The sequence below is a fragment of the Mauremys reevesii genome, linkage group 2, assembly GCF_016161935.1.
Source record: "Mauremys reevesii isolate NIE-2019 linkage group 2, ASM1616193v1, whole genome shotgun sequence".
NCBI lineage: Eukaryota > Metazoa > Chordata > Testudines > Geoemydidae > Mauremys > Mauremys reevesii.
In genome coordinates, this window is record NC_052624.1 from 91,325,526 (window position 1) to 91,352,476 (window position 26,951).

The 26,951-nt window shown below is 43.3% G+C and overlaps 1 protein-coding gene across 1 annotated transcript in view; it reads left to right on the top strand.

The window, feature by feature from the left end:
• The first annotated feature begins 6,546 nt into the window (after positions 1–6,546).
• The window catches only part of STARD3NL (STARD3 N-terminal like), a 41,370-nt gene continuing 20,965 nt past the window's right edge, over positions 6,547–26,951 (top strand). The window contains exons 1-2 of the mRNA XM_039524393.1: positions 6,547–6,698; positions 22,783–23,080. Coding sequence (XP_039380327.1) covers positions 22,856–23,080 — 225 coding nt within the window. The 5' untranslated portion in view covers positions 6,547–6,698; positions 22,783–22,855. The remainder of the gene's footprint in view (positions 6,699–22,782; positions 23,081–26,951) is intronic.

The window sequence follows — 26,951 nt, forward strand, 5'->3', positions numbered from 1 at the left end:
ATGAAAATGTGCAGAAAACCATTTGTTTTATTGGAGGGGGTAAATATGTTTAGATGTGTTTAATGAACACGTCATTGTTTTTAGTAAATTCGGTTAGCTTTTGTGATAGTACTGAATAACAGACAGGTAAAGGCCTGGGCAGAGTTTAGTGTTCTCCTATTGATACTTTTGTAACTACATGTGTATGGCTCAGGTTATGGACATATGTACAGTATATACAAATGAAAAGAAGAGTTGTGACAAAGGTCCTATCTACACTACAAACAGAACAATGTTTTGTGTAACTGTTTGACAGTAGTAGTCGGGCAAGCACCAGCAAAGCAGCTGGCGCCCTTGGCGGGGGCCCTAGGGGGTAGAGGGGGGGGGGCGGGCAGGCGGGGCTGCCATGCTGGCGCTGCGTCCACATGCCGCGGGCGCGCGCGCGGGCGGGCCGCGGGGCAGGAGGCGCGAGGCGGCGCCGCTCGTCCCGGGGCTCCCGGACCCTCCGCTGGCTGCGGCGCGCAGCGAGCAGGAGGGCGGGGGACGGCCCACGGGGGACGAGGAAGAGGCGCGCGCGCACACCGCTGCCTGGGGCAGCCTATTTTCTAGAGCCGCCCCTGGTAGTAGTAAATATTTATATTATGGTATCACACTGTTTGGAGTGGCTCGTGACTGAGAATTCCTACCTTAGGGAGACTGTCAGAAGAAGGGCAGATACCCCAAACTGGTGGTATGTTCTATAATTTGATTTCACCAAACCAGTAACAAATGTGTGGAAGTAGAGAAAGAACTGACAAGCATTTGAAGGGGATTTCATATTCAAACAGTCCCCTTATGTAAGCAAGAGTCATGTTAGCCGTAACCCTAATAACACAAGATTTGTAGAAGCGAGGATTGTGTGAGGCGAGTGGGAAAGAACTGTATGAGAAGTTGTGACCTTGTGTTAGATAAGTATGGAATGTAGACTATAGTCTAAATTGTTGAGGAAAATAAGGTATCAGGATGACATATGTATAAACAAAATGCAGCTGTCGCCCATTATTGTATGTAACAAAAGCATTTATAAATGCTTGCTGTAATTGTTTACCTGGAGAGAGACCTGTTCTGCTATCTCCCTCCACGCAATTGCTAGAGATAATAAAGTATCTGACTTGCTGCACCCAACCTGAAAGAGAGAACTCTGTTTTTCTCCCGACAAATGTGTGTTGTACCAACATATGTCTGTTGGACAAAGGTAGAGTTAACATGCTTTATCATGTGTATATACTACAGTTTATTGATAGAGTTGACATGTTATGCTTATAAGAAGCACACAGAATCTTTTAAAGGGGATAAGGCAATATGCCACATTTATTGAGAGTATAATTTAAGCATTAAATTCAGCATGCTTCCATTCACACACCCACACACAGCAAAAAGTTCTGCAGCTGGATTTTACAGTTACCAGTTCTCAGTGTTGCTCAGTCAGTTCCAGCAGCCACCTGAAACTGCACACGAGGGCGGGGAGCTGGGCCTCTGTGGAATGCGTACGAAGCTTGGATGTTGATGCAAAACGAACCCAAAGTCCCAGGGCTTTACACCCTTCTTTTATAGTGATGAGCTCCCACACAAGTCTCTGGACCTTGCTGTGTTACCTGGGAGCTGTTCAAGATTGCTCCAATCAGCATTATTTGGGTTGTTATTGGGAGTTATCCACAGCTGTTTCTTATCTTGTCCCTCTGGCTCCATTCTTTATCTTGTCCTTGGGGTTGTATGCCTTTGTGTTAGGGTCGTCAATCTGCCATCCGGGTGAAAGTTGGCGCCTCTCAATTCCTCCACTTCCTTCTTGACCATCAGGCCTCGCTGTTCTTTCTCAGTTAATTACCATACATTCTTCACTCACACCAAAAAGTAAATAAGGCAGTAACAGCCATAAAACTTCTATCCTTCTAAAAACAATCATTAACACAATCAATAAAGAATCAACTCAGAACAATTTCTTCTTACTAATTCAAGGCTACAATTTCTTCTTACTAATTCAGAGCTAGCAAAATGGAGTATAAAGCAAAATAATCAAAATGGAGTACAATTTTACTTGAGACAATTTCTTCCCATTAGGCTTTTGCTTACATTGTCCCCCTTTTGACCCTTTAATATCAATATATTAAATGGGTCACATCTTCTTTAATTGCTTTAAGGTAATGTATTGCAAAACAATTTGGGCTTGTGGTTTGAATTTATATATATCTGGAGAGATATACCTATCTCATAGAACTGGAAGGGACCTTGAAAGGTCATCAAGTCCAGTCCCCTGCCTTTACAGCAGGACCAAGTGCTGTGAAATTTTTGCCCTAGATCCCTAAATGGCCCCCTCAAGGATTGAACTCACAATGCTGGGTTTAGCAGGCCAATGCTCAAACCACTGAGTTATCCCTCCCTTCTTTTCATCCAACAGCACATAAAACACATGACAAACATTATTCCAATTAGTACAAAGAAAACAAGATATGGGATGAATCATAAATATTTAAAACTGATGTCCATGACGGGGACCAGCCTCTAAAAATGTCATACCAATGGTGCACCATCATTTGTTGAGCTTGTGTGGATATAATTAGAATTTCAGTTCCTCGGTGCAAAATAGCTAGACTTCGTGTTAGTATTTTTGTCCGGGTTGCTGCAGTCAGTGGACTAATTTGCTTATTCCCCGCTAGCCATTGCTACGAGGTGGTCCAATTAACCCCCAAATAAAAGTTAAAACTCAAAGCATTATTGGCATCTACTGGGTTAACATCCTTGTTTTCATGAACCGGAAAATAGTAAGTCATGGTGGGAGTTTGCAATATTGTTACATTGCACATACATTGTTGTACAGGTGGCCTTTGAGTATACTTTTCCTGCCACACAATTTTTTCCAATCCAAGAATACAAACACAATTCTTTCCATCATAGTATACTTTCGTGGTGCTATTATCCAATTCATCCCAGTAGCATGTTGCTAAATTTTTGTTTTGCATGGAGCAAGGCTCCTCTAAAATCGGCAAGGCGGGGTATACCCACTGTTGGCTAGTCCATTTTTCATACGGTAATCTCCTTTCTCATTTAAATACATTCCTGCCAATTGTGGGGCCCAAATATGCCTTCCCTGTAGGGTGTGCTAGGAAAGACCATAAGGTGTTCAGGTACATGGCAGGGCGAACCTGTATTACCTGGATAGTAATATATCCTGTTAGGGTGTTTGTGTATACGTATGATTCCATAGGCTTATACCATTCTAAAACATAAGGGAGGAAAAGATTATTTCTGTGTCTGTTGGGAAGGGTGGGGTGGGGGGGAGGGGGGTAAGGCAGACATATCCTTGGCTCAGATCCAATCCATCTATTAAAACAATGGCTAACAGCTGTTGCTCAGTTAACTGTGCTGTGTAGCATTGTTATCATGGGTGCCACATATGCCTTACCGGCTGGTTGTTTTTTTAAGTAAATGTGGGTTGGATCTTTCCATTATTGGAGGACCATTTAACAGTAGCACTGTTATGTTGCACACAAAAATCGTTTTGTTCACCAACACCGTAATTGTGTGCACCTCTAATGGTGGAAAGGTGTGTGAACCAGGTTCACTGGCTTCGCAAAAAGGACTAAAATCCATGATTGGCTCCATAGGGGTTGTCACCTCAATCACGCAGTCACAATTCTCACTGGTTATATTAACCCAGGCTTGGAATGTAATTTGTATGAAGGGACCATACAGGGTATTGTTATGCATGGGTATTTCCTGAATCCTGTTCCATGCTCCAATTAAACCATTATAGCCCCCAGTCTGTGTATGTTATCCCTGAACCTCAAAAGCTTATAAATATCCCCCAAAACAACAACCTCTTGCCCTTAGCAGATTCCTGGCAGGACTCCCTTAGGATCAGGTAGTGTGTGAGGGAATCTCCATTGGGGTGCAGGAATTCATGTGGTTAGTGGCAGGTATATACTTCTAGTCCATGTACAATATCTGTAATAATTAAACACAAACAGATTAAGAAAACAATTTCATCTGTGACACACGAACCTATTTAGTTTGCCGTCTTTTTCAATATGGTACACTAGTGGGATAAGACAGTCAGCTATGGAATAGGGACCTGTCCACTTAGAATCCAGAGTATGATCCTTTTTCCCTAGCTTTAAATACATTACCTGGTCACCGGCTTCCTGTAAATCAGAATCAGTGGCTTTTTGCTTGTACAATTTTGTATTCATTTGTTCAATAGCTTGATTCACCCTGTATTGTAAGGTAGTTTTGTTTTCTTGCAATTGTTTAAGCCACTGAAAGTAGTCATGCTGGATTGCTGTAGGGCAGGGGTAGGCAAACTTTTTGGCCCGAGGGCCACATCAAGGTATGGAAAATTATATGAATGCTCACAAAATTGGGGGTTGGGGTAGAGAGGGGGTGAGGGCTCCAGCTGGGGGTGCAGGCTGCCAACTGGGGTGGGGCTGGGGATGAGGAGTTGGGGGTGCAGGAGGGTGCTCTGGGCTGGCACGGAGGGGTTTGAGGGCAGGAGGGGTATCAGGGCTGAGGCAGGGGGTGGGGCATGGGAGGGGGTGAGGGGTGCAGGCGGCACTTACCTCAAACAGCTCCCAGAAGCAGCGGCATGTCCTCCATTCAGCTCCTATGTGGCGGTGTTGCCAGGCAGCTCTGTGCGCTGCCCCATCTGCAGGCGCCCCCCCCTGCAGCTCCCATTGGTCACGGTTCCCGGTCAATGAGAGCTGCGGGGGTGGCGTTTGGGGCAGGGGCAGTGTATGGAGCCCCCTGACTGTCCCAGATGTAGGAGCCGGAGGAGGGACATGCCACTGCTTCCAGGAGCCACGCGGAGCAGGGCAAGCCCCCAACCCCACTCCCCAGCTGGAACTTGAGGGCTGGATTAAAATGTCTGGAGGGCTGGATGCGGCCCCCCAGGCCGGAGCTTGCCCACCTCTGCTGTAGGGTGTTCTTCAGTGAGGCATTCAGTATTAATCATTAACCGCACCTGCTGCCCAAACAGGATTTGGTATGGCTGGATTTTTGTCCTCAGCCTGTCACTGCTATGGATGGCAGCTAGGATTAAGGGCAGCTTTTCAGGCCAGTTCTACCAGAGTGGTCTACCACTTTTCACAGTGTCTCTTTAATGGTGTGATTCATTCTTTCCATCTGTCCTGAGGATTGGGGTCGGTATGGGATATGAAAGTTTTGTTTAATTTCCAGAGCATGCATCATTATTGTAAAGATTTCCCCCCACAAATGCACCCCCATTATCTGCATCTAATAAGAAATGTTAACTAATATGCAGATATAGAATGAGTAGCCACTGTACTTGGAACCAGCTGAGAACTACTTTATTTATACATACTCAATGCTTAGTTCCCCATTCAAATTAAAAGGAATTTGTACAGTGCAAGATAGTGGAGGGGCATGGGATGGTCTTCTCATTGGTTACAGCAGATCTGGAAGTGTTGGCAGCATGAGGAGTAGAATTGGGGTGGTGTATCTTCTGGGGCACATTTTGTATCTTGGATTATATATAATTTAAGGCCCTTTGTTTTTGGTTTTTATTTTGTGTCCTGGGAATGTCAGTGTTTAAAAAATAGGTGAAAAATCAGTAAAAACTGACAATGGAAGGCCAGTGTTTGAGGGGTGATAGGGGTGTCCAGTACTCACAGGAGGTGGCATGAGGGGAGCCTTCCATTTCCTACAGGCTTATTGCTGCAGTGGCCAGGTGATCTTTGCTGCTGGGGCTCATCTCCCTCCCTCACTGCACTGGGGGAAGCTGACACAGTTGTGCTGAAGGGCTGGGGTCAGGAGAGGCATCTGTCGGGCAGGGAAAGCAGATGGTGGCAATCATCGGCCACTCTGCCAATCTCATTCCCCCACACCCGACAGCTGGAACTGGTAGTGACCCTCCTCTGCTCAGGTGTGCTGTGCTGTCAGGCAACACCTGTGTGAGGCTGAGCCAGGTCTGAGTAGGTTTTTCAATTTTGGTTGGACACATCCCTGGAGGTTTCATCAAATGATATAATCTTTAATTAAACTTTGATTTTTAAATCCTGGAGACGCCAGAGCAATCCTCAGGGGTTGGCAACCCTAGGTCTGGGGTGTTCCTGCACTTGCCAAATTCAGGTTAAAATATGATGACTTGGTTTTTAAAAAATCTGGTAATTCGGGGGGGGGGGGGAGGAACTGGGCAGAAATCCATGCTTAAAGGTTGTGTAACCCACTGCACTAATGTAGTAAAGTAGGCACCGTCCTAAATGGTGACAATTAGCTGCTAGGCTCATACAATCAGTTTCAATAGTAGATGGGGTGCTGATAACCCATCTCCTTTTAAGATGGAGCTCGGTCCCTGTGTGAGTGGGGTTAGGTGGCTGGGTTGCCTGTGACAGCAGGGACGTGGTGACCCACACGCCCTTTTGTACCCTTTGGTCCCTCTGTGCCAGTATCGCCTCCTTATGGCCCTGCCCCAAGCACCCCCATCCCATCGCTGCCTAAGGAGGCCGAAGCCCCGCCCCCTGGCCTATAAGCCCCGCCCACGCCCCACTCGGCCCCGCCCCCATTCGCTGCCGACGCGAGCCCCGCCCCCTGCCGCTCTAGTCACGCTGTGGGTGGCAGTTGCCAGGCCCCGCGGCGGTTTCTGTTGGTGCGCGGCCCTGCACCGCCGCCCCCCAGCCGGGGCCGCCCCTTGCCGCAGCGGCGCGGCCCCGTCCCCCACCGCGGCTGAGGTAAGCGCCCCTCCCCGGTGGCCGCAGATCCCGCTCTTCTCCCTCCCCCCACCCCCCGCTTGGGTGACTAGATCCCTCCGCCTTCTCCTCGGCCCACTCACCGCCCGCCCCCCCCCGTGACTGGATCCCCCCGCCCCGGCCGGCCGCCGCCGCGATCCCCTCCCTGCGGGGCTCGGCCCGTCTGACCAGCCCCCGGGGGCGCGCCGGGCCTGCCCAGGAGCTGCGGCCCCCGAGGCTCTGAGGGCCGGGCAGGCCTGGATCGGGTCCCGGCCTCAGGCCGCTCCGCCCGGCTGCGGTGCGGGGGGAGCTGTGAGATGCCGGGACACGTCCCCGGAGGGTCCGCGGCTCCTGAGGCCTGGGTGGTTCGGTAGCTCCTGGGCCACCGGCTGGTAGCCGGGTTGGGGCTGTTTCCTTTTTGTGTCCGTTCACAGAGCGGCTGGTTGGGGGCGGGGCGCAGCAGCAGCAGCTGGGGTGACCAGATGTCCTGGTTTTATAGGGACAGCCCTGATTTTGGGTCTTTTTCTTATCCAGGCTCCTATGACCCCCCTCCCCCACCCGCTATCCTGATTTTTCACACTTGCTGTCTGGTCACCCTAGCCCAGCCATAGCGTTAAGAAAGTGTCATTGAAAAGTCAGTGAATCAGGGCATTTCTGTGCCAGAGTCAGCATTGAATAAAGGAGGGGACCAGTCTGCTCATCAAAGTAGAGGTTCCTCTAGAAACATCCAGCGAACAGTTTGTGCGCTGCTTGAGCTGAAACATCGATGATGTATGCAGATCAGTCATACTTGAATTTTGTACTGTACATCTAAAGCTTAATTTTTTTTTCCAGGGGATGTCAGCAGGGGTGGTGGAAGCTTCCTAAAAGTGTGTGTGTGTGGGGGGGCACCAATGCCTGAATTGCCCCTTCCCCCCCGATGCCCCGCTCGCCCTTGTCGACAGTAAGAAGAGGGCCCTGACCCTCCCCCCTGTTCTGGTGCCCCTGCATGTTTTAAGGGCATGGGGAATCTCTCAGGCCGCTGTCAGGTGCATTTTCCAGGAAACCAAAGAATACCTGTGGATTCTTTAGAACCTTTAAAGAAATATTTGATTTTAGAAATTGAGCCATTTTAAAATGTGACAAGCTTTGCAAGCATTTTCACACTTAAAGTCATATTTTATAGCTATGAAAGAGATCCCTAACAATAACACAGTTGTAAGATATCCCCTTTTATTTTCTGAAACTTTAGCTTTATAACTGACTATTTGCCATGCCGGATCAGACTAATGGTACAAATTGAGTACACTGTGCATGGCAGAGGATTATACCTGATCTTTAGAGTAAGATATTACCACCACACCACATCCCAAATAATAATGTACCTGGCTATTTTTGCAATGCTGCAATACGGAAAAATCCTTCCTGAACCTGTGGTGATCAGCTGATACAATGGGTGCAGGGAAAGTCTAGTCCAGGAGTCGGCAACCTTTCAGAAGTGGTGTGCTGAGCCTTCATTTATTCACTCTAATTTAAGGTTTTGCGTGCCAGTAATACATTTTAATGTTTTTAGAAGGTCTCTTTCTATAAGTCTATAATATATAACCAAATGATTGCTGTATGTAAAGTAAAAAGGTTTTTAAAATGTTTGAGAAGCTTCATTTAAAATTAAATTAAAATGCAGAGCCCCCTGGACCGCTGGCCAGGACCCGGGCAGTGTGAGTGCCACTGAAAACCAGCTCGCATGCCGCCTTCGGCACCCATGCCATAGGTTGCCTACCCCTGGTCTAGTCAAAGGCTAGTTTGGGCTGTATTTTGATGTTGTGACTTTCTCTCACCAAGATGATCAGCCTTGTTGATTCTGGAATATCAGTCTTCCCTTAGATGCCTTATTAATTTGAAAGTCAAGGTTTCTCAGCCGTACCACTGATGTTTATGGTTTACAAATTTTGCTTGCTTCACCTTGCAACTCTTTCCTCCAAGGTCTTCCGACAAATCAAGGGTGAGGCTTACCATGGAGACATTCAACTGTTTAGCTTAAAATAGGTGCATCAAGTTGGAAAATCCCACTTAAACCAGCAATTTAAAAAAATACTGTGGTCCACATCAGAGACTATGCATCTGCAATCACCCTCAAAATGTCAAAATCCAGACACATAAGACTACTTTTCTGGAAGCTGACGTGGTCTTAAGACATTGTTACAAGTTTACAAAAGTATTCAACATAAAACCCTGTGAAAACAATGAATAGGAAAAACCCTAGCACAGCAAAACCAGGTTCTCAGCATTCAGTCATCAGCAAAATAAAATAAATTCAGTCAAGACAAATTTCTTTGCTCCAGTTCTTTGCTAACCCACTTCACCTTGAATGATCCCTTGGAATGTATTAACTACTTACGTTAAACAATCTGTTCCACCTTGAATGTAGCTGTTACACTTTGAGTGCATTTTCCGGACCTGAAGAACACTCAAAAGCTTCTCTCTCTCTCTCACCAACAAAAGTTCATCTTATAAAAGATATTACCTCACCCACCTTGATTCTCTAATATCATGGACCAGCACAGCTACAAAAACCACTGTATATGACCTAAAAACAAATGATCTTTTTCTTCTGACAATCAAGGCAATTAAAATAACTTTTCTATTTTGGAACTGGGCTGTAGGTCAGACAGCTTATATTCTGAAAGCTACATGTTAATAAAGAAAAGTTTCTTTAAATCTCAACAAGATGAAAATCCATTTGAAAGATAAAATTTTAAATATTTTATAAGGTCTATATACCCTTACAAGGTATTCTCACAGTGAGGTATACTTAAACTCTGTATATTGGATAAGGAATGTTCCTTAAATCGTAGGATGTTACAGATAAAAAAGACATGTCATATTTCCTGCCAAAGCAGATTATTCCATATGGAACTCTTGTAGCTTATTTTGGTTCACTGTTAAGTCCCAAGTGATAGGACTTCCACTACTGTTCTTAGACTCTTCTGAAGTCTACTACATCTTATACCATGCTCTGTTGCTGGAAAAGTCTCCCTGTTCTCATCTGCCAAGCACCTCTTTTTAAAAAAACCCTCCTTAAAGTCTTCATATACGTAATCAACAATCCCCACACATTCCCTTTATTGAACAGTTGTAAAAGATTGAGGAGAGAGAGTGTTTTACACTGTAAATTACATGTAATGTCCTGCAATGCTGTATTCCGGGTTCTCAAACTGTGGGACATGACCCCAAAGTGGGTTGGGACCCCATTTTAATGGGGTCGCCAAGGCTGGTGTTGGCCCTGATCCTTAGCCAGTCTGAAGCTCAAGCCCCACCGCCTGGGGTAAGGTTACGTGTCCACCATCCAGGGCAGAAGCCTTTGGGCTTCAGCTTTGCTTCTACCCCCCCACCCCCCAGGGCAGCGGGGCATGGTCAGGCTTGGTCTTTGGTCCCCACTCCTGGGGTCGTGTAGTAATTTTTGTTGTCAGAAGGGGATCATGGTGCAAGGAAGTTTGTGAACCGCTGTTGTATTCCGTTAACCCGTTCTTTCTACCCCTGTTTTTGGATTCATTTGGATAAGGTAAGTATGGGTATTTGTGTAAGTAGCATGCACAGGCCCATGGGCATCAGCACCTAAAACATTTTCACTGATAAGTAGCTAACTGAGGAATAAAGGTAGATAAAGACAGGGGTGAGGCTGGGGAATGTCCCTCACCATGCCTCTTAATTGGCCGAAAGCTCCATGGCAATGGAGACAGTGTGGAAGTTGCTACAGTAGTGTTCTTAGAATGGCGTAACACCTTGGATTTGTTCCTTAAAGTAGTCAGAGTATGAAGGGAAACTCTAGTAATCTGTTGGAGGGTATCTGACAGAAGGGATGTCACAAACGGAGAGGGAAATGTACAGAGAATCCTGGGCAATCCAACTTTGTCTGCACTAAGTGACTACATAAGATACAGAAAATCTTTCCTTTTGGTTTAGAGGGGAAAAATCTCTTTAGACTGAAGTGCTTGTCAGGAGTTGTATCTGCTGTATAAAAATTTCTAGTACTAGATCTCATCTTCTGAACCTTTATGGTGACTCTTACACCGCTGTCTTCCACCAGTAGCCCATCCCAGTGGATTCTGATTCATAACCATTGTTGTATTTAACTGTATGTAAACTATTTGCTTGTTTCCAGTCATCTTTTGATGATAGAGTATGGTCCGATCAAATAGAAAAACCTGATTGGAATTAACATTTTGCCTAGTTCTTACTCCTTTACAAATATTAACTAAGTGCATGCTGCACATATGTTGGTTATTTTGAGGTCTTGACTCATTGTATATGATAGCCTAAAATGTTTTTCAAGTCTTGATTAGGTATTGGCCTAGGTGGACAGGACAAAATACATTAAAATGATGGTTATTGTAATCATGGTTCTCAACACTTTTGTAAGTTTTGCCTCCCTCTGCTAGTGCTAGCACTTTCCAGAAAAACTGTAATGTGAGACAAAGGCCAGTCTTAAACTCCTTCAGGGTTCCGGTATTTTTGCTATTGTGGACAGAGGTCTAGGATGAAACAAGGGAAGCTTCTAGAGAAGAATGCAGTTTTAATCAATGCGTTTAAGACTACTTAGTAAACAAGACATACTGATGAACTCAGAGTTAACATACATCTTGGAAAGTATAATCCAGTAGGGTTTTATTTTGCTAAAAACATCAGGGACATGTTAGAATGCCTGCAACAGAGCTTTTTTAATCAGTGGCTGGACAAGAGATCAAGTAGTGATTATCTCCATTTTCTGTAATTGTTACCTCTTTACTTCTGTTTGTGCTGTTAAGAGTTTGCATGGCTTGAGCTTTCATTTCCTGTTCCATTTAGGCTGTTATCAGTAATTGTTGTCTTTTTGTATACTTCTAGTGGTTTTTCTATTGCTTTTTCATGGAGCTTTCCGGGTGGATCAGTACAAGTGCTGTGTCTAAAAGTTGTATCTGTTCCTACTTGAATAGTTATCGTATCCTCCATAGATAGGCTAAAACCTGAATTTACAGAGTAGGCTGTTATTTGGTCATTCCCATCTCTAGATTCTATGTTTTGATAGTCAAGCTGTAATACCAGCCAAAAATTGAATCTAATTCTAAGTTTAGGAAGCATGTTTCTAAAAATTGTTTTGCAAGTATTTTGAGGAAGTAACAGTTATTGGGGAAGAGGAAAAGATACTTAGCACATAACTAGTGCAGTGTCAAAACCTTCCTTAAAGATTAAGACTAGCCTAGGAAAGTGCTATGTATTGAGTAGGGAAGGGGTAAGAGTCTTGAAGAGGAATATTTGTGATTTAGATGTAGTTTGGTTTGGGCAGAAGTGACTATTGTAATGTTACTAGTACACCTCTACTCTGATATAACGCTGTCCTCGGGAGCCAAAAAATCTTACTGCGTTATAGGTGAAACCATGTTATATTGAACTTGCTTTGATCCTCTGGAGTGCGCAGCACTGCTTTACTGCGTTATATCTGAATTTGTGTTGTATCGGGTTGCGTTATATCAGGGTAGAGGTGTAGCTATTATTCACTATAAGCTGATTTCTCTAAAAATGAGTTCTTAACTCATCCTAAAAATATTGTCAACATAGAATGGCTTATTGATAGATAATAGTGAATAAAATTGTAGAGGAATTTGTCCAGTGGGATTCCCCAAGGCTTGGTGACAAGCTCAGTCTCAACATCTTCATTAAAATTTGGAAGGGGTAAAAAGCACAAAATTAATATTATGGGTTTTACTACAGATACTACTTTTGGAGGTGCTCTCCATACCAGTGAAGATAACCACACAGAACAAATTAGAGGTGAGAAATATGTGCATGAAACAACCAAAGTGAAGTTCAAATTAAAGCAACAAACTAATAGGTATAACATATAATAGGCTGGAATACAGATTCACTGGCAAGCTGAAAAGTGGAAAGCAGTAATGCTTAGAGACCTCGACGTGATAATGGACAGTAATTTTAGAGTAGAGTCCCAATTTTATGAACATGGATCATATTAATGAACAGTTATTTAGCAGCAGAAAAACAGTTTGTGACTTCAGTCCTTCAGCCAACGTTCAAGCAGCTGTACAGGTTTGAAAAAACAGATTTGATGGCAAAGAGAGGTAGTTCTCTTAAAGAAATCAGGCAGACTATACATTTGTTACTGTTTGTTATGTACACTATCATTGAACAATTAAGTTAAATTGTTCACTGTATACACTGTAATTATGAGATGTTCAGTTTTGATCTTATGAACACAATCATAACTTTGATGCAATTTGTTGATTTTATGAAAACAATCCCCAATTAGTCCATAAAATGGGGTCCAAGTGTAATTATTTAATGCCGTATGACAGTAAAACAGGCCAGAGTGACTTTGGGCAGTCTTGTTACAGGCATGTCACGGGGAAGGGAAGTAGTAGTCCCTTTTTATGATTAGTGAGACTGCATTTTTACTTTGCTATGCCTGTACATCATTTTACAGTGTTCCCCAGTACACCCATCCCAGAATTCCTGTCCTGAAACACTTAGTCTAAAGGCATAAGCAGGTAAATATGTTATGATGTTTAACTTTTCCTTTTACCGCTCTGTCTTTTTGAAAGTTAGAGAAATTTTAAAAAGTTGAATGGAGAGGGGGGATTTTTGGTCTGTTAAATTCAGTGGCAAAAAAAGCACAGGGGGCAAAAACAATATGAATTTTGGAAGTGTTTTGTTTTTTAAAAATAAACAAAATACAAACTTATTTAGTTATGAATAGGGCCGTGAAATACCTGTCACAGACCATGAAATAAGCCCTTCCCCTTGAAATCTGATCTCTCCCTTGCTCCTGCTCCTAGCTGCAAGTCCCCGCTGGGCTGGGGAGTGACAGGACTTGTCTTTCCCCTGCACTGCCGCTCTTGGTCTCAGGTGTGAGGGGAATTACCCACCTCAGAGTACCTTCTCCTTCTGCAGGAAGCTCCCTGACTAGCATCGGAGGTTCCTGCAGCTGGAGGAGACTTGTGGAGTTGGGTCCGATCTCCCTGTGCTCCTGGAAGCTCCCCAGCCAGGGGACTTCTAGCTATGAGTCCATGCTGGGCTGGGGAGAGACAGGACTTGTCCTTCCCTTGCATGCCAGCTCTGGGGGGGAGAAGGAGAGCTCAGAATATTAGTAAATAGAGGTGATGGGGAGGAATGAAAAAACAATTTCTGCAAAAAATAAATAAATCTATAGATACGTTTAAAATCTTGTTTTGCAGGGTTTGGCATGGAAACATTTCCTCAACTTTTGAAAAATGAGAGAGCTTTAATCATAACTTTGCCTAAGACTTTTGTCACAGGTATTTTTAGTAAAAGTCATGGACAGGACATGGGCAATAAACAATAAATCATGGAAACTTGAGCCTTGCAGCATAGAGCAGGAGCTGAAGCCTCACCACGCGGGGCTGAAATCATGGAGGTCATGTAAAATCATGGAAACCGTGATCGACTCATAGTCTATGTTATGATGTTTAACTTTTCCTTTTACCGCTCTGTCTTTTTGAAAGTTAGAGAAATTTTAAAAAGTTGAATGGAGAGGGGGGATTTTTGGTCTGTTAAATTCAGTGGCAAAAAAAGCACAGGGGGCAAAAACAATATGAATTTTGGAAGCGTTTTGTTTTTTAAATATAAACAAAATACAAACTTATTTAGTTATGAATAGGGCCGTGAAATACCTGTCACAGACCATGAAATAAGCCCTTCCCCTTGAAATCTGATCTCTCCCTTGCTCCTGCTCCTAGCTGCAAGTCCCCTCTGGGCTGGGGAGGGACAGGACTTGTCTTTCCCCTGCACTGCCGCTCTTGGTCTCAGGTGTGAGGGGAATGACCCACCTCAGAGTACCTTCTCCTTCTGCAGGAAGCTCCCTGACTAGCATCGGAGGTTCCTGCAGCTGGAGGAGACTTGTGGAGTTGGGTCCGATCTCCCTGTGCTCCTGGAAGCTCCCCAGCCAGGGGACTTCTAGCTATGAGTCCATGCTGGGCTGGGGAGAGACAGGACTTGTCCTTCCCTTGCATGCCAGCTCTGGAGGGGGAGAAGGAGAGCTCAGACCCACTTCCAGGTACCTTTTAGTTTGGGCCTCCATGGTTACAACACTATGAAATTTGAGATGTAAACAGCTGAAAATGTGAAATTTAAGAGTTAAAAAACCCTCTGTCTGTTAAATTGATCAAAATGGACTGTAAATTTGGTAGGGCCCTAGTTATGAAATTTCCTATTGAAAAATCAATGTTGTTAATTAGTTACCTCTGGGAATTCTTCAGTGAAACCTCATTTTTGTCAGAAACATTTGGTTTTGCTTGGAAAATTGATCAGCTCTCTTAATAAGGGTAATTGAGCTACTACCAGTGTACTAGCTGAGAGATCCACAATATTTAATAGAAATAATTTCCAGAGAAATAAGGCATATAAGTGATTTTGATTTAATGCCTTAAATCTACTTTAGCATTAAAGAAGAAACTAACTACATACCCTCAGATTTTCCCAGTACAAAACAAATTGCTACCTGGTAGCAGTTCAGAGGTTTACCTGGATTTGTTCGGTCTCAGGTAGAAGACCCTTCATTTAAAATCTTGAGGTCCTTTTGTCCTTTGGATCATGTCCTATGTGGGTAATATTTTTCATCCTCAGAGGAAAAGCTCCATCTTCTGCTTGTCTTTAATACAAAATAACACCATCTACCTAGCCACACCACCATTTCCTATTAAATGAGCTGATAGCCTGTTTCTTGGTTGCAAGAGTAGGTGGCCCAGCTGCCCCAGATGAGCATTTCTAAGCAGCTCAACAGTTCCACCTTCTCAAGTATTACTCAGCCTTCCCAAGCAGGTAAGTGGCTTTGGGAGAAAGAGGGGATAACAACATCTATATAAGAGACATCGTTTTGCGTAAACAATCTAGCAAATTCTATGTCTAGGTCCAGCGTACCCTGCACAATTCCACGTATATGACTACAACGATCTAAGAATTCTGGTATCAACAATTTGTAAACTGAGGGTATGGCTACACTTGCAACTTCAAAGCGCTGCGCTCTGAAATGCAAGTGTGGTCACGGCGCCAGCGCTGGGAGAGAGCTCTCCCAGCGCTGCAGGTACTCCACCTCCCCAAGTGGATTACCTTACAGCTCTGGGAGCCGCGCTCCCAGCACTGGGGCACTGTATACACTGGCGCTTTACAGCGCTGTAACTTGCTGCGCTCAGGGGGGTGTTTTTTTCACACCCCTGAGCGAGAAAGTTGAAGCGCTTTAAAGAGCCAGTGTAGCCAAGGCCTAAGTGAATTTTGGGTAGCTTTCTGCTAGTTTATCAAGATGCATATGCTATTTTTTTTTACCTTTGTCATTTTCCTCAATAAAGACAATAGTTGATTGTTTAAGACTTTAGTGTGTAATTCTCTTTAGATTAACTAGGTCAGAAATTGTCAACCTTTCCAGACTACTGTACCCCTTTCAGGCATCTGATTTGTCTTGCATACTCAAAGTTTCACTTCAATTAAAAGCTACTTGTTTACAAAATCAGACATAAAAATACATAAGTGTCACAACATCCTATTATTGAAAAATTGCTCTTTCTCATTTTTATCATATAATATAAAATAAATCAATTGGACTATAACTATTGTACTTACATTTCAGTGTATAGTATATAGAGCAGTATAAACAAGTCATTGTATGAAATTTTAGTTTGTACAGTAACTCCTTGCTTAACATTGCAGTTATGTTCCTGAAAAATGCGACTTTAAGCGAAACATTGTTAAGCGAATCCAATTTCCCCATAAAAATTAATGTAAATGGGGGGGGGGGGCGGTTAGGTTCCAGGGGCATTTTTTTCACAGGCAAAAGACTGTGTGTGTGTGTGTGTGTGTGTGTGTGTATAAAAAATACACACACACACACACAGAGTATAAGTTTTAAATAAGGAATTTAATACTGGTACACAACAATCATGATTGTGCAGCTTGGTTGAGGTGGTGAAATCAGAGGGTGGGATATTTCCCAGGGAATGCCTTACTGCTAAATGATGAACTACAATTGGCTGAGCCCTCAAGGGTTAACATGTTGTTAATGTAGCCTCACACTCTACAAGGCAGCATGAATGGAGGGAGAGGAGACAACATGGCAGACGGACACACACACCATGTGAGAGAGATGCACATTGCCTCTTTAAGTACTGCTGACCCCACTCTAAGTACACTGCCTTTTTAAATAGATCAGCAAGTTGAGACAGCAGCCCCTGCCAGCAAGCTCCCGCCGTCTTGAGCCCTGTCATGTTGCCCCCCACCCCTTTGGAAATGGGGTAAGCAGGGTATAGGAGCAGGTGGGAGGGCGACACCCTGACATTAGCTCTCCTCTTCCTCCTCCCCACACGCACAGCAAGCAGGAGTTTCCGGAGAGCAGCACCAAGGCAAAGGGCAGGAGCAGCACATGGCAGTGAGGGGAGGGACAGCTGAACTGCTGGCAACTGATAGCCTGCCGGGCGGCTGCCACACAGGGAACTTAGGGAACGGAGAGCTGATAGGGGGGCTGCCAATCCACCCTGGTTCCAAGCCCTCACCAGCCCTGGTTCCAAGCCCTCACCCTCCAATGGGCTGCTCTTCCTGCAAGCAGTGGACAAAGCAGGTGGCCGCCAAATAATGTTATAAGGGAGCATTGCACAACTTTAAACAAGCATGTTCTCTAATTGATCAGCAATGAAACAAGGTTAACCGGGACAACTTTACATGAGGAGTTACTGTACTGACTTCTCTAGTGCTTTTAATGCTTCTACAACTAGGCAAATATCTAGATGAGTTGATGTGTCCCCTGGAAGATCTCTGCATGCTCCCAGGGGTACATGAACCCCTGGTTGAGAACCACTGAACTAGGTCATCTTTTATTGTATAGATGTAAGTGGCATTTTACGTTTGAAAACCATAGTGCTTCCTATTATTTATCATATTCTTTTTTAAGTTCAGGAGGCCAAAGTACTACCTGAATATTATCAATGGATGGTACGTTCAAGTTATTCACCATTGCAGTTTTATCACCAAAACCAACTGTAAATTTGTCTAAATATAGCCTACTAACTCATTTCAATTTTTGTATCTAATTCGTTTTTATATTGGCTGCCACATATCCAGTGATGTGGTCCCAATGTGTAGTAAGAAATTTACCCATGGACTTTCCCCCTTTATCTGCCATAAAACATAGCTAGGGGTTTTCCTAAAATACTTAATTAACTTTAGAAAAAACAAATGAATATGCACATATACACATCCAAATCATTGTAATTTATTTATGTAGGTTTTTTTGGAGACTCAGTAATAAAAATGTGAAAAGTGATAATCTGTATGTTTCTTAATATCACTTTTCTCAGCAAGCTACAGGACAAATTAAGCCCTGGATGTGGGGTCAGGAGATGGTGGAGGGGATTGGATGTGGGGCCTGGAGGAGGCAGCAGGGGCTTGGGCTGATGGGTGGGGGGGTGAGCCCTGACATCGTGTGGCTGGAAGCCAGCGCGTGTGGCTGGAGCTGGGGGCTGGCATCTGCCGTCGCACAGCTGGAGCTGGGAGGCCGGGCTAGCGCCCGCCACTGCACAGCTGGAGCTGGAGGCCTGCACCCAGGGCTAGAGCTCACTGCTGCGTGGCCCAGAGTCCGGAGCTAGGGGACAGAGTCCAGGGCCACGTTGTCAGAGTTGGGGGTCAGTGCCTGCTGCCACACGGCTGGAGCTGGCACTTCATCTCAGAGGTCTGCACCCGGGGCTAGCTCCTGCCACCAGGGGTTGGCACCTGCTGCCACGGGGCTGGGGCCGTATGGCTGGAGCCAAGGGTCAGCGTCCATCACTGCATGGCCAGGGCCGGGGTCAGCATCCAGCACCTTGGAGCCTGGGACTGGAGCTGGGGACCAGTGCCGGCTGCTGCACAGCCAAAGCTGGGGGCCGGAGTCCAAAGCTCCGCAGCTGGAGGCTGGGGCCACATGGCTGGACACAGGAATCGGAGTCAGGGGTTGACCGCATGGCCAATATCTTGAAGTCCAGCCACTGGAGCTTGCTGCCCAGCCACCCCAGGGCTGAAGGCTGAGCCCCATCGTGCCCCCACCCACCCCAGTGGGTCGAGAACTCACCTTGCTCCTGCAGTTTTGTGCCCCACCTGTCTCCAGAGACGGTGCAGGAGCAAAAGGGAGGAAGGGAGAGGGTCCAGTGCTTTGCCCCACTCCATCACCACCTAGGAGACTTGTGGCTGCACAAAAAGCCACTGGTGGCCACATTTGAGAAACACTGTGCGCTTGAAGAGGGCTGAAGGATTGTAAGAGTTGTTTTTTGTTTGTTTTCCTATTTAAACAAAAGCATTCCCTTAACTAAAGAGAATATCTCTTAGCAATCAAACTTACATTACAGTAAGTTTGATTTGGAAATGTGGGGTGGAGGGTGAGAGAGAGAGAGACAATGAGACCGTCTAATGCTACTACACCACAGCATTAAACTTTTCTTGTTTGAAAAGAGGAAGGGGTTGGTTCTGAAAATCTTGTAGGCAGCTGTGATATTTTCCTCATTACATTTTTTTTTTAAAGTACTGGATCTAGTGCAATTTTGGGCACTGAAAAGACAAAATTGGTCCTCTAGAATTTTTTGAGCCTCAGTAGACAACCATCTCTGGGGATGTTGTCATCGCAGGGAAGAAAGGCTGTATTTGGAGAGAGGGTGAGCTCTCATTAGATTCATAAAAGTTACTCTAATCCTTCCTTCATTTTGGTGGTGGAACTTTAACAAAGAGCCACCTCAAGCACATTGTTCCTCCTACTAATTCTTTCCCAGGTGTTGTTTTCTGGTAGTCCTCGGAAGTTGGAAGTGCTGACATGGAGTGCTGTAGAAAAACTCTCACATGCAAAGTTGTATGAGTGCTAAATATCTTACTGTATATTTATACCCTTTCTCTGGTGGTGTTACTTTTATATTTTTAGCATAAATCTAAATGTAATACTTAAATACCACTTCCTTCCTCTCCTAGAATAATTATTTAATTTTACTTTCACTTGGCTGAACTGCTGATATGGCCTTTGACGTCTTCTTTCTCTAAAAATAATAATAGTTTTATTATTTGATGAAAAACGCTTTCCTGGTTGTTTTTAATTTACTTTAATATTGTGTCCTTTACTTTGTGTAAGAGACAGAATTGTAGAAGATTAGAGTCTTAGTATTATAAGAAGTTGTACTATAGGTCCCAACTTGAGGCATCATGTATGTACAGTGAATAGGAAAAACTGGGGGGAGTGGTGTATTGGTATAGGAACAAGTATATTAAAAATGTGACCTGGGGTTTTTTCTAAGCATGATTTATCTTTTAATTGGCTTTTGTTTTTGTGATTATTTTCTTCAGTATTAATTGTCAGTGGATTTTACTAGATGCCATTTTTTTGAGCATAAGCAAAAGTTAATTTGTAGTCATTAGGCAGCAGTTGATGAGAACATATTTCTTTATTTTAAGTGGGTTTTAGGAGGGTTTATGAAGTTCCAATTTAGAGTTCATATAACAGACCATTTAACAACTCTGTATTTGACTCTGAAAAAATATTGCAACCCTGACTCAACTAACTTTAATTAGTTCCATTATTTTTCATTTGACTCGGATTCTTGAATTTGAGGATCTCGAGCCCTGGATTTCCTCTTGGAAATTTTCAGTTGCACTAGTTTTATTTATGCTTAGGTGGCTTTTAAGAAATGGTTTGTCATAAGGCTTTCAGAAGTCATGGATTCTGTTACTTCCTTTTTTTGGGGGGGGGGTGAGGGGGGGAAACCTTGTTGACTTCTACAGTTTTAACTTCCCTGGGGTTGACGTGTTGCAGTTTTTTTGGAATTGAGGGGGAGGGGAAAGTTTCACTACTTTACCCTATGTGTGACTTAATAGAGAACAACCTGTACAAAAAACCCACCAGTCTTTGATTTGTAAAAGAATATACTGAGTACAGTATACTCCTGTTTATCCAAAAAACTATTATCCAAACCTCCACATTGTTCAAATCCCTTCGTTGTCCACCAGCAGGAGATACATGCCCTCTGCAGAGGGGACAAGGCAGGGATTTGGATAACATGAAAGTCTGAATAACAGAGCAGAAATTTTCACCTGCACCCAAGGCTAGGAGAAGCCCCTGGCTACAGGGGAGGCCACCCTGCTGCTGAATGGCTCCTGTGACAGAACAGGGACCACAGGGAGCCCTCTCCGGCTGGGCTGTCACAGGAATGAGCAGGGCCATGATAGTGGAATTGCTTAGGGCTCCCTTTGTTGCCACAGGGCTGGTAACACCTGATTCCTGCAGGCACAAGGTTGTGGAGGTGGTATCACTGGCACTGCAGCAGCATAGGGAGTCCTTTGCAGCCCCGCGTCACAGGAATGGGACAGAGCAGAGACCCCTGGCCAGGACTGTGAGGAGGAGAAGGCCCCAGAAACAGAGGAGGCAACCCTGCTGCTGAATGGCTCCTGCCTTCTCGATTATCTGAGCTGCCCACTTATTTGAATAAAATCGGTGTCTCCCATGTTATTCAGATAGTTGGGAACATACTGTACTGCCTAAATTGGCTACACCTGTTTTATATCGAAAGCTGCATAATCTTCAGTTCCAGAAATTGTTTTGGAATAAATGTAACACATTTTTAACGAATGCTCTTGGAGAAAACGAATCTGATTTTCATATCTGTTGAAACATATGACCACCTTAGTCAGCTGTCTTTGAGGAAGCTTTCCAGAAAAAAGTATCTCATGCCACAGCAAGTGGTGGGAAAAAAAAACCCCGCAGCTGCTTGTATATGAAGAAATGTATCAGTTTGAGACACCAGAGAGCACTTAATATACAAATGCAGTGTAGTGGAACAGACTTGGGCATCTGTTGACCTTTATATGTCACCATTAAGTTCTGTGTATTATAGCTTCACAGAGACACACACTGGTAATGTAACATGGTGTAAACTATGGGGCAAGATTTAACGTATCAGCTCAGTAGAGCAGGATACCCAGAAGTAGAGATGTCAGTAGTTGTAATGAACCTTTAACGTATTCCTGTTTCTTTCGCAGCCAAGTCAGTCATACCCTGGCCAGTGATAAGTGTGGGTGGCAGACACCCTTCTGTCTTTAAGAAGTTGTACTAAGTAGACCTCTGCTCTCTTACAACTTGTCTAAACACAGAAGTCACACTGGTTTATCTAAAGGTGCGATGTTGCATCAATTTAGCTAAACCAGTGGAACTTTGTGTACATTTAGACCGGTTTAGCTAAATCAGTCTAACGTCACATCTTTGGTTATATCAGTACTACTCTGTGTAGACCAAACCTCAGTCTGCAGACAGCAAGCCCCTAATTCCCTTTCCCCAAATTATCTGAAGCTTGACCTGGGCCTGAGTACTTTGACTTACTGCATAAAAGTTTTAGATACAATATGCTGATGTTTGAAAATCAAGTAATCATTCCATGAAGCAGTGATGAAAGTGATGGAAAGAGTAGGCCCAGCTAGAGAACCTACTTTTACTAATCATTTAGAGTGCTTTCTAAATTTGAAGTACGATGCAAGCATTAACTAATCAATCTGCACAACATCCATGTGAGGTGTTAAACACAGTTTTGCAGATGGGGACAGCAAAACAAGCTGAAGTGACTTGCCCAGGGCCACCCAGTCAATCAGTAGCAAAGCTGATTAGAGTTTGGAAACCTCCAACTCTAGACTACATTTCCTGAACTATGGCTCATATTGCTATATACACTGCTACCTCGATATAACGTGACCCGATATAACACAAATTTGGATAGAACGCGGTAAAGCAGTGCTCTGTGGGGCAGTGCTGCGCACTCCGGTGGATCAAAGCAAGTTCAATATAACGTGGTTTCACCTATAACTCGGTAAGATTTTTTGGCTCCTGAGGACCGTGTTATATCGAGGTTGAGGTGTATTTAAATGTTAATATTCTGTCTCAAAAAGGGAATTTATGGGTGAGCTTAGAAAACATGTTAAAAGCATTTTTCGGCACCCAGTTGCCAAAGACACTCAACTGTTGGATTACAAAAAACAGTTCAGGTCTGATTTAGATGAAGTTTGCTTAGTCGCAGTTAGTTTGCTATGACTTAACATTTTGGATTTGTTCTTTCTAAAGAAATCTCCTCCTATATGGATCAGCCCGCTAGTGATGGTGAAGCTGGGAAAAGGCTACTGTAACCACCGCCAGGATGAATCGGCTGCCAGATGATGGTGCAAATGCTCAGAGCAGCTGTCGGGGCTCTTGTCCTTCCTTGCAGGATGTCCATTCCATCAACCCAGCGCAGCTGATGGCAAGGATCGAGTCATATGAAGGAAGAGAGAAGAAAGGCATATCAGATGTCAGAAGGACTTTCTGTTTGTTTGTTACCTTTGACCTTTTATTCGTAACCTTGCTGTGGATAATAGAGCTAAATGTGAGTCTTGTTTTTCAAACTTTTTTAGATTTGTTTTTTTCCATCAGGGGTTGGTGGGCTCAGAAATGGCTAATTGCCACCATTCCACTCCCACTCAAAGTGTGTACTATCACCCAGTTTGACATGTTACATTATAACAAATGTCTTGCCATCTAACAGTCGGTGAAAACAGATACCCATTTAGCTTAGCAGTGGCAACTCCTTTTTTTAATCACTGGCATTTACGCTTCATTATTATCCATTTGTATTGTTGTCAGAAAAGAGCTAACACTTCAGTCTTAATTCTAATTATTAACCATGTCAAACTAGAACAAGGAAAGTGCAGAGTACTTAACAGAGAGCAAAGAATCAAAAAGATTCATGCTTCCGTGAATTTGGATATTAAGTGTGAATTTCAATCTAACAAGGGTTTAGCTTGTTACCGCGTGACACATTGAAAAGAATATTTTCCTGCATTGCTTATCTCTCCTGAGAGAGATTTCCCTCAGGGGTGCTCTTGGCCAAAGTTGTTTTGGTTTTTCACATAAAATATTTTCCTTGTGCCAAGTTTACTCTAAGATTAATTCTTTAAATATATTAATTTTGCTGTTGCTGAGATCTTCTCCCTTAACTGCTTTGATTAATAATCTGGAATGTATCCTCAGAAATATCAAAGTGGCTGTTTGCTGTGGGTAAGCACTGAGATTACTCAATTCAAACAGCTGTTCCTAGGTCCTGGATTTGAAATCATACCAAGAGGTATGTAATAATGTAAAGATCCCATATGTTCAGTATTTACATTTTATTGTGAAATATGGATATGAGGTGACTCTATCTAGACCTTAACCACATTTTTGAGGAGTTTGATCCAGCAGCAAGCTGAAACAAAAGATTTAATTTCTTAGAGATACGCTATTTTGATTGTAAAAGATGTCAATAAGAAAACAACCCAGATGAAAAGATTGATTTAGATGAGTGGATCTTTGTGGGAAAGGGGATATCCAGTCTTCAATTTTTATAGCTTATGAATATTTTTTTAATAAATTACTCTATAAATGGCATTTACCCAGTAAAGATCCATCATATTTTTTGCAATTAAGGAGGTGCGCTGTTGAAGGTGTTGCAGAGAAAGGAGAACATACTTGCACATGTGGTGGTTGTGTCCCAAATTAGATTGTTTTGGGAGGAAGTTATTAAAGAGATTCATCTTATAACAAAATGCTGACTTCCTAGAGATCGCCTCTCCTGCTTACTTAATGGTCCAGTAAAGGATCTACATTTTAAACAGACTGTCAAATTATTTTTTAATTGTTAGCAGCTAATCTTTGTACTGCACATAACTGGAAACATGTGAGCACTCCTATGGAATTGTGGTACAGTAAAATGTGGACTATCCTTGTAATGGATAAGTTTGCGCACCAAGTGCATACAGAAGAGAAGCACCAAAAGGAGGATAGATATTTAGAAATTTTGTTGCCCTTTCTAGAATATTCAGTGGAGGAGGACTCCTCAGCCAGCAAGGCAGAATCTTTAGCCAGGTTCTTCGATTATTAACCTGATCCTGAATAAGTGATGTATGATATAGTATGGTAATGTTTTATTGTAATTCTTCCTCAAGTAAAAAACCCTTCAACCCTCCAACATCACAAGATAAAAAGAACGTGGGTTTTTTTTTGTTTTGTTTTGTTTTTTTAGTTTTAAAATATCATGATTTTAAAGCTAGCCTCATGACTTGTGGGGATGGGGTGGTCAACTCTTGATTTTTAAACACTTGAGTGTTGGTGCAATTGATAACATCTACTGTGTTCTGTCTTCCTCACTGGTGGACAACTATTGGGGTTTGGAGAAGATACCAGACTTTTCATAAACCAGAAAATGTTTCTTGGACTTGACTTCCACTTTTGGACCCGGATTGGTTAGCATCACCAGTTGTTGTTGCTGCACACTTGGTAGCTTAATATAAGTAGTAGCAAAAGTCAGAGCGGATTGCTTGGTAGGAGTGCTGGGAGGGAGGAAGAAGAGGAAGTGGGTTTTTTTTCTTTTGCTTATTTCCCTTCCTGAGGCTGAAGTGCTTACACATCAGGATATTTTTTAACTTTTGGTGCTATGATTATGTCAAGTGATAAAATGGCATATTAGCTATCTCTTGTTTTTCTTACTGTTCCCTCCTCCCCTAGTTCTGTTTTCCAAAGGCTTTTGTTCAGGCTGGGTAGCATTCCCCAAGTCTTTTTTATATTATAAACATGGCATCTTTATTAATTATCATAAAGGCGGATAGATGCAAGAGGACAGTGTGCAGAAGGAAGGATTTTTGGCAAGTTGTCTCTGAGAATTGGAAGAGTATTTTGGAGCTCAAATTGAGAGAAGGGGATGAAAGTGTTTGGGGTTGCATTGGCTTGTGTGAGGGATAGGATGGGATGGGTGTTGATGACATAGTATTGGGAAGCGTCCAATCTCCCTCTGTTCCCTGCCCTTTAGCCTCCTTTGTCTATAATATCTGTGCACTCTCCCTACTTTAGTTCCGGTCCTGTGCCTATGTGAGGAGTTTAACAGTGCACTCTTCCTGTCAGGACCGCCTCTGTGATTTCAGATTGTGCTACTTTTTGGAATTAAGTGGTTAACATAATTGTCTTTTATGTGGACTTTTCTTTGGCTTTGCAACAACATACTGTTACACTTGAATGGTTCAGGTGAGAATCCAGACATCCTGTTCCAGCTGTCAAACATCCAAAATCTCATGAGTCTGGATTGGCAGGCATGTGTCCTGCCTGGCAAAAGGAGCTTTGTTCTCCAAGCCCATCAGGAGGTCAGACCAGATGATCATACTGAGCCATTTTGGCCTGAAAACATATAACTCTCTGGAATGCAGACTTTAGGTTTTCAAAATCTTGGATTTAGAACCCACTCTGAATTGTTCGTTTATCCATACCAATTTTTTTACGCTATGAACAGTGTAATAATGTAGCCATGTAACTTGCTCATCTCTGATACATGAGCGAGCTGTTACTTGCTTGTGTTGCATATACATCAACATTGTACCTACATGGGTTTTTTTCATTGTACTGCATCCCAATTTAATTCCAGTAGTGATCATGTGATCAGTCTTGTTGTCTGAATAGAATTGTTTTTCTCTTTCCCATCAGAATACATGCTTTTAATATCTGCGTTGAGACATAGCCAAAATAAATCCTCATTAGTTTTATATTTTAAATTCTGTAGGGATGTATGTTTAATCTTAGAAATAAAATGACCTATCAAACTGCTATATATCTTGCAGGCAGTGTTCCCCTTGTTTCTTCCTCCTAGCATACACATTTCCAATGTATGTTCTGAGACAGCTAAAGTATTTGAGTAGAGTACCTGTAAAAGACTGGAAAAATGTGTTTGAAAACCCTGCTCTGTTGCCAGGTGGTGACTCTGAGAAGTCTTTTGGAAGTCATTCGTATTTACCAGCCAAATATAAGGCATGTAAGAGTGGTTCTCTAGAGAGAAGAGGACCTAGAGTTGGGTCTGAGCATTCCTGGGGAAGGAATGCTGGGGGAAATCAAGCCTAGGGAGAAGGCCTGCGCTGGATTTTCAAGGTAGTGTACTAAGAACTGTGTGAGGAAGCCAAATGCTTGTAGCTTGCAGTAGGTGAATTAACAATTAATTGAACTAAAAATACCGTGCTAGTCTGGGAAAGATAAATGGTGCAGGCATTTTGTCGTCCTGTCGGGCTGTGATTTTTTTAAATTTAAGATGATCAACTATTTGTTTGAAAAGCAATTGTTGCTTTTGCTGCCATGAATATTAAAGCAGCAAACATTTCAATTTCATTATAAATTATTTTTTGTCTCCATTTCCATAGTATAGTGCACAGGGAGAGGACTATAGAGACCTGAGTTTAGTTTCC